The sequence below is a fragment of the Crocuta crocuta genome, unplaced genomic scaffold (assembly GCF_008692635.1).
Source record: "Crocuta crocuta isolate KB4526 unplaced genomic scaffold, BGI_CrCroc_1.0 scaffold125, whole genome shotgun sequence".
NCBI lineage: Eukaryota > Metazoa > Chordata > Mammalia > Carnivora > Hyaenidae > Crocuta > Crocuta crocuta.
In genome coordinates, this window is record NW_027531143.1 from 1,585,875 (window position 1) to 1,594,701 (window position 8,827).

Genomic DNA, 8,827 nt, shown 5'->3' on the forward strand with positions numbered 1-8,827 from the left:
AAAGCCAGCTTTAGTTAGTTTTATGAAATACTTCTGCACTCGGCTGGCAACCTAAGAAAATATGACAAGCCATTTAACACAAATACAAGATATGCAATACCTGAATAGTTTTTAAAAATTAAAATATACCTGTGTTATCTTAATGAATACCAACAATTTAAAATTTATCATAAATCTAGATGCAATTTTAAACTGCCACCAAACACATTTATATTTTAAAATCTAGACCAAAAAACCATTAAAATACAGGAAATTTGTTGGACTCCAAAGCTACACAAAGATTTTCAACCTGTGAACGCTGCATTAAAAACACATCTATTAATATCAATGGTAATGCAAAGAAGAAAACTGCTAGATTTTTTTTTTAGAAAGACAACCAGAGAATAGTTCCTAAGTATGTCACAAATCTATTAGCACAGCCTAACCAAGAAGCACACAACTTGGTGCACTCACTAAACATTCAAAAGACACTAAATACATTATATTCTTATTTTTTAGTAATGATATGAAGCAGAAGTATCTCAAGTTGTTTCTAAAATCAACAGAAAATACAAAATGCTAAAAACAAAATGTAACAAAAAAAATCACATTCTATAGCGTTGTACAGCTTAAAAATGATGTGGCAGATTTGCTGATGTCAGTTAAATCCTTCATTTAAAAAACTATAAAAAACATGCCAGCAATATGCAGCCATGTCCTCAATTACCTGTTTTGCTGTTCTGTTGCCCAGTTCATCTGCTATCTTCTGCCAGCGTCGAGATTCTACTTCTTCAGGAGGGTATTTCAGGAGTAGCTGTTCAAGCTTTTTCTAACACAAACCCAAGACCAAGTTTAAAACTTAATACTGAGTTTCATAAATAAATACATTTACATAAATGAATAAACACATTCACACTTCCTTTTAAACTGTAATACTCCCTCCATGACTTTGGGGGTTAGTTAGGTCACTAGAAATCCTCAATGCAGGAAAATTCCTAGTAAGGAATTTAAGACTTCAAAGGAGAAAACAAGATTAAACCTATGGAAGAGCTTATAAAGATTCTCTAGTCACTTAAGTAAAAACACAGCACCAAAAATATTTTTAAGTAATTAATAACATTTATGCATTTTAATGATTTCCACTGATCTTTCTTGTTAGACTATGTTTAGGCTTGCCTTATATAGATTTAACAAAAATATCTAAATTCATTTAGATTTAGACAGAAACTTAAACTTTTCCCTCCTTTGTGTGGTCTTCCATTCAAATAGTTGATTTTTAAATTCTGAGCTATCCCCTAAATTGTCACACCATTCAAAGATGCAGAATAAACTGGATGCTTGAAATAAAGGTTTCCTAACGTTTTTTGTAGACTGCTAACTTTATTACAGCTGAGGGGTTAATCCTCATATGAGAGAGAGATGTGTCTCAAACCTTACCCATGAACAAACCTAGCCTCCTAGCCTCCTAGCCGTATGCCAAAATGTAACAGAATACTCTGGTGTGGCTCTGTTAGCTCCCCTTCATAACAAAAACAAGAATTCACTTTGAGGCACGGTTTTACTTGGCCCCAGGTTTTTCTCTCTCCCAAAGCTGCATTACAGACACTTTATTCCACTCATTTCACTATCTTTTTCAATCTCCTTCCTACAACCCAGATTCCTGCTTTAAAAATCATCCCCAAATAGGAATTCGTACATTCTCAAAATCCAAAATTCTTGAAGTGTGCCCCTCCCCCCCAAAAAATACACACACAGAATGAAGTTTAATATTTTCAATTCTTGGTTAAGAGGGATCACATGCAAACTTTACTCATAATACTGATTCTAATCTGAACCTTTTTTAAAACCTATACAATTTAGAAATATCTATTACCTGTTCTTCAACAGTCCACAGTTGATTAAATGTTTCAGGTTTGGTATCATCACAAAGGCGTCCTCTTATCATCTGCATATAAAACAAGGCTTGTCAAAAGTAACAAACACTGCCATTTGATATAGCCCAAATAATACACATATTGTGGAACTTTTTTATTAATTTTAAAATATTTTAGTAAATTGTTATTTAATGTATAAGTTTTTATTATTTACAAAATGTGTTCACATTCCTTTATTTCCTTTGGTTTTATACACCTAGAAATCCTGTGATATAGATGACACCAACTTCATTTTGAAGAAAAGGAAATGTGGGGCGCCTGGGTGGCTTAGTCGGTTAAGTTTCCGACTTTCACTTAGGTCATGATCTCACGGTTTGTGGGTTCGAGCCCTGCGTCGGGCTCTGTGCTGACTGCCAGCTCAGAGCCTGGAGCCTGTTCAGAGTCTGTGACTCCCTCTCTCTGACCCTCACCTGCTCACGCTGTCTCTCTCTCTCTCATAGAAATCAATAAAACATTTTAAAAAAATAAAGAAATAAAAAAATAAAGAAAAGGAAATGTTACATTTCCATTCTGAACCCACATGTCAATCAAGGTTCATCTAACTAACTACTAGTGGCAAGGCCAGGACTCAAATCCTGGTTAAATTACACTTATACACAAAGACCTCTTATTTTTAGAATAAACAGTACATGTCACACAGTGTACTATGCATGTTACATGTACTATTTACTTATTCCTCACACAACTCTACAACATAGGTAATATTAATCCCTTTTTATATAAAGAGAAACTGCAGCTTGGAGGCTTCAATATAAATGACATTTGATGCTCCACAGCTGGTAAGCAATCCAACTGAGATTCCAACCCAGGTTTCTCTTACTTCCAAGTTCATGTTTCCACTATCTTCAGTGAAAGACTGCTTAAAATTTAAAAATAGAAATCAGGAAATGTTAAAATATTTTATTTACAACTCAAATTCTCCTATTCCAATACTTTATACTGTTTACCTGAGGACGACTGTTTGAGCCTTCTGGACCATCACTCAAAGGCAACATAGAATATGAAAGGGACTCTCCATCTTTCTTAGGATCTAAAGGACTTTTTGGTCTAGCAGGTAAACCTACTGAAAAGAAGACCATGTACAGGATTATTAAAGCAAGACTGTCAGATATTTCTCTATTTAACTTCTTAACATGTAATTTCTTACCTTTATCAAAAACTAGTTTAACTCTCCTAGTATGTCTTTTACGATTTTTAAATTCTCTTTCAAAGTTACCAAGGCTATTGGTATATTGGTCCCATACAATCTCAGGCAATTGAACGACTCTCTGTGGATATGGAAGCCCTATATCAGCCTGGAGGAAAAAATATAGTGACAGTTTAAATTTAACTCAAAAAATTATTTACTACAGCCAAACTTTCAGAGGACTCCAAATCTAAATTACCATCAACTGAGCACTTCTATTCACTGTTTGAATCCAACAGCCAATAAAGTTAAAGATAATACAGTCTAAACATTAAATAGTAAAAATGATAGCTGGTAGAGGCAGAATGAATTTAATGACAGAAGCACTATTTTTAGATATAGCTCTAAAGCTGAACTATATACTGCACTTTATCACCAACACACTTTAAACATAAATAACAAAGCCAAGCAAGGATCTTTAAGAACAGCATATGAAACATTTTGATTGCAATAGATGAAACTTGACACATGGAATTTATTTTAAATGTATTCCCGTGTTCATGACTTATTAATAATGAATTATTTTCACAATATTTAACTCTCATCATATACACAAAAAATTATGACACCTTGAGAATCACAGCTACACCTTTAATCTACTTGGAATTCAGTTAAACAACCACTTTTAGAGAAATCATTAGTTATCATAATTATTAAAAACAGATTATAATCAGTATCTTTGTTTTTTTTTTTGTTTTTTTTTTACAAATAGTTTATTGTCACGTTGGTTTCCATNCAGTATCTTTGGATAAGGATTTTGGTTACATATATGTATATTTTTTGTCAGAACTCATAGAATGGTACTATTAGAATTTATGAATTTCACTATATGGAAACTTCACCTTAGAAATATTTTAAAAAATAATGTTAGTTAATAATATGCATTCTGAAGTGTTTTGGTGTGAGGTGTTTATGGCTACAACTTTAAAATGCATTCTTGATATAAGATGGAATGATGAAGGACTGATACACACGTGATATAGCAAGTATAGTAAAACATTAACTGTAGAACCTAGGGGTGAATATGTGTATGTTAACTATACAACACTTCCAATTTTCCTGTGTACTTGACATATTCCGTAGTACAATGCTGAGGAAAAAAATCAGGTTATAAACTATGAAACTGGCAAGCAAAGTCCAGTTTAACTGTTTGACACAGAATTCTTAATTTTGACTACATTACCTTAATTATACTACATTATCACTATCACCATTAATAGTACCTATTAGTCTAAGGGTCAACCTAAAAAATTAGAGTGTCTTTTAAAATAATGACAGCAACATCAAAGGAAGCTAACAAGTCATAAATGTTCCCTGCATTCTATATACCAATATGTGCCACAAGTTCCTTAATTTCAATCAGGAGTGTTTAAATGTCCACTAAAACAAACAGACCACATGTCAACAACTTAACTTACAGTACAGTAAACCTAAAGAAATAGGGAAATTAGTTAGGGATAGATGGTCCCCAACTTATGATGGTTCCACTTAGGATTTTTAGACTTTACAATGGTATAAAAGTGACATATACAATAGAAACTGTGCTTCAAATTCTGATCTTTTCCCAGGGTGGCGATATGTAGTACACACCCTCTCGTGCTGCTGGGCAGTAGCAGTGAGCCGCAGCTCCCAGCCAGCCACAGGATCACGAGGGTAAACCAATCAATACATTGACAACCATTCTGTTCCCCTACAACCATCCTCTATTCAACTATCAGTATAGTACTCAATAAATTACATGAGACATTAAACACTTTACTTTAGTATAAAACAGGCTTTGTGTGAAATGATTTGGTCCAACCGCAAGTTAATTTAATATAAGTGTTCTGAGCACCTTAAAGGTAGGGTAGGCTAAATTACGATGTTCAGCAGAATAGGTGCATTAAGTGCATTTCGACTTACGATATTTTCAACTTAAGATGGGTTTATCAAGACATCACCCCATCTAAGTTGAGGAAGATTTGTATTCATGGATAAACACACACACGCAAAACAGAAAAATTAAACTTCTAAATTAAATCCAGCGGAAAAACTTCTTTCCAAGAAACATTGTCTTTCATGATTGCTCAAGTGTCTGGATTTAATGTAATTCTGTACACTTTGATAAAAAATTGTTAAGATGGTCAATACCCCACCTCTGCTTCTCAGATAAAGTGAAAAGAAATTCAGTTCTAAACTACATCTGGAAATGGAGAACCAACAAATAACCAACTGCCTATAAATCTAGTAAATAAGTTTAACTGCATCTTTTTGCCCACCAGAGAACATGAATAAAAGATCAAGTTTAATAAATCTTCACCATCTGTTTTAACTGAATCAATTTTTTAAGTAACCACTGTAAGTGCTCTTTTTGCACCAGCAAATGTTTAATAACAGCAATCAGAATCAATAAACACCTAAGTGGATTCACTGTAAGATGGTAAATAGGATCCTAAAAAGTTTAGAAGTTTAGGCAAATCAACATATACATTCTATATCCATGATGATATTCAATGTTGTGAAGCATGGAGAGAAAGTAATGATTGCCAAGGAAATAATTTAAGTAGAGAAATCCGTAAAATAAATTAATAAAACTAAGTGAAATGAAGTCCCCAGGGTTGTTCTCTCAAAACCTGGTAGACCACTTCTGTGACTCATTAAAAACTGGTTAACTAACAACTATGTCACAGTGGTCATACTCTATAGACTTTTTGTTTTTTTAAGATAAGAAGATTCTTTTTCATAGTTTTTTTTAGGTTTAATGTTGTCACACAATGCTGATTAATATTGTGTATTAATCTCAAATGTATTGAACAATCAGTGGGTCCCTACTTCACGTCACACATTATGGTAATAAATGCACATCTAGATTATCTCCCTATTTACCTAGAGGAAAGTGATAAAACCTTATATCACTTTCAAATGGTTAACTGTTAAATATGAAAGTTGTTTTAAGGGAAAAAAAAAATTAAAAGGAATTTTTACACTAAAGGACATTATAAAATTATGTAAAATTTACATCTTATCCTCATGCCCTTGGCAACCATACCCCTAAAGACATTTAAAATAGTTTTTTATCATGAATATTTTCTATCATATTACAAGGAAAGTTACAAAAGCAACTTAAATTTAAAGCAATTAATAAATCCTGAAGTATTTTTTCTTTTCACTTTATTAATCCTGAAGTTGTGAAACAAGGAAAACACTCCAAGATGGATATGGTAACAGGAAAAGATCCTAAAAAATGGCTAGGGAATAGAACAAGTTCCTAATATAAATATTCAACTAAAGCTCCTAGCTATTTCCACTGGGGTATATTTTGTGTGTTTGGGGGACTTGCAGGGGAGCAGCATCTTGCCTTCAGGAGTATGGTTAGGTGTAGAAGGTAAAAAAAGAAACACTTAAAAGATAAAAGCCCATATTAAAAGAATAAATCAAGTTATCGCCAAATATATTCTCAATAACAGTACTCAAAAGCGCTCAACATATACCTTCTTCTGGAGTTTCTCCACAAATCCAATGGGATTTTTTAGTGCTTCTTTCTGGTGTTTGCCTAAACTTTCAAGGTCCTGGACTGCTTGAGAACGCTGAGCCTCGAGTACAGCAATCGTCTGCAACAGTCTCTGATAACTACAGAGACAAAGAAAAATACCTCACTAAAATTTTCTAGTAACAACAATAAATTAAAAACTGAGTTCAAGCCATGATCTACTATTAAGCCACACAGTCTTTTTAAAGTTACCTGAAAAGTGTTTAGTAAAACATATTACTGGGAATAAATGAGGTCTTCCTGAGTTACGAAGTACCTAGTCAGAAAATATCAGTTAGAGAAAGCAAAGCCTTATTCCCCCATCTTAAGTTTTTAATTCTTGAACCTGAACAAGTAAAGAAATCAAGAAGGTATCTTGACTTTCCAACAAAGTCATTAAGAAACTGCTAAATAAAATATAAAATAAAATCATAAGGTTTTAGCACTAGGAGGAAATCAGCAAATTCAGCCCCTCTGCTGTACTCTGTTGGGAGTAAAAAATTCAAGGTACATTTTCTTGCCCAGAGTTACTGTCCAATAATTAAGACATGATCTTAGGTGTCATGGTTCGCATTTACTCTTTCTAATGTACCTCCATACAGGAGGTTGACTTTCCAGGCAATTCTTAAGTACTGAACATTTTTAAAGAAGGAAGGCCTTAAAGATATTTACTCCCTATCTACAGAGGTCTCTTCAGCACAACATATAGTTTTACCCACAGAAATCTACTATCTGTCATTATCCTGAAATCTCACAATAGTATGTGGATACTAGTTAATTCTATTCATCTCTCCGTCTCTCTCTCAAATTGTCCTGCCTAATGTCAATTTTCACATGTTGATACACATACATATAGAAATATGTTACCACCAAAATCCTGAATGTTAGAATACATTGTGAAAAAACAATCAAGGACAAATCATTCCAAGTTTGCTTCACAATCAGTGGATAAGTCCTTAATGTGTAAGTAAAACACAATTTTCTTTATGGCATCAAATAAACTTCACTCCATTTCTCACTAGACTGTGAACTCCGTAATGGCAAACATATCTGAGAAGTTGACTGTTTTATCCACAGTCAACACACTTCCCAGCATATAGATGATCAGTGAATATTTTCTGAATGAACAAATGAATAGAAAGATGTTCTGTGCAATCAAAAAGTATCTTTTAAGTCCAGATGTCAGCAAACTAGCAGAAATTTCAAAGGTAACAACAATGCAATTTTGAGGTTCACGGCCATGATAGAATTCCAACATGACATTTTCCACCAGGAAATTTAAGTGCCCTGCCTAAAACATACCTTATTCTTGTTCTTATTCTTTTGAAATGTTCATAATAATTAAGGTGAAAACTGCTAACACTGAAGGGTAAACTCCTCTGAAGCTGAAGATACTTCATTGAAAAGTCAGAACTGAGTTACAAAGCAAGGACCACAGTAAGGCACTCCTGGATAAGTTACAGATGTTGAGTCTAAACTCAGTTTCACAAAGCCCTCATTTGCTTTGAGGTGTATGTAGCATACAAACCTGGCCTATGCAGGCTGTTTCCACCAGGCAGGCTCACCCAGGCTCAATATTAGGGTGATGGTAGTGAGCGGAGTGCTGAAACATATCCTCTCTACAATACTCTGAACTGCCTGCCATACTTCACCTTCAGAAGTCCTCTCCCACTAAGTGAATAGCCAAAGACTTGTCGTGGTGTCTCTATAACAAAAATGATCTCTGTTTTAAGCAAGAGTTGCATACTTCTGTAACACCAATATAAAAATGGCTATGAGTCTATTAAATGTTCAGCAAACTGTTGAAAGCACAATTCACAATAAAGAACAAGTAAGAACAGAGTTACAGAAAAAATAAGCAAAGACTTGAAAAAAGTGCTGTAGTTGGGGCACAAAAAGTGCTGTAGTTGGGGCGCCTGGGTAGCTCAGTCAGTTGAGCATCCAACTTCATTCAGCTCAGGTCATGATCTCACGGCTTGTGAGTTCAAGCCTTGTGTGGGGCTCTGTGCTGACAGCTCAGAGCTTGGAGCTGCTGTAGATTCTAGGTCTCCCTCACTCTCTCTGCTCCTCCCGCTTCCTCTGTCTCTTAAAAATAAATAAAGACAGGGGCGCCCGGGGGGCTTAGTCGGTTGAGCGTCTGACTTTCGCTTAGGTCATGATCTCGCGGTTCGTGGATTCGAGCCCCGCGTCAGGCTCTGTGCTGACTGCCAGCTCAGAGCC

General features: G+C 34.6%; 1 protein-coding gene across 1 annotated transcript in view; it reads right to left on the reverse strand.

The window, feature by feature from the left end:
• Window positions 1–8,827, reverse strand: part of ZZZ3 (zinc finger ZZ-type containing 3) — a 91,173-nt gene that overhangs the window by 13,686 nt on the left and 68,660 nt on the right. Inside the window, exons 5-10 of the mRNA XM_077771138.1 lie at window positions 6,570–6,708; window positions 3,061–3,208; window positions 2,861–2,976; window positions 1,853–1,924; window positions 707–808; window positions 10–51 (exon numbers count right to left, since the gene is read on the reverse strand). Of these exons, the coding sequence (XP_077627264.1) occupies window positions 10–51; window positions 707–808; window positions 1,853–1,924; window positions 2,861–2,976; window positions 3,061–3,208; window positions 6,570–6,708 (619 nt within the window). The remainder of the gene's footprint in view (window positions 1–9; window positions 52–706; window positions 809–1,852; window positions 1,925–2,860; window positions 2,977–3,060; window positions 3,209–6,569; window positions 6,709–8,827) is intronic.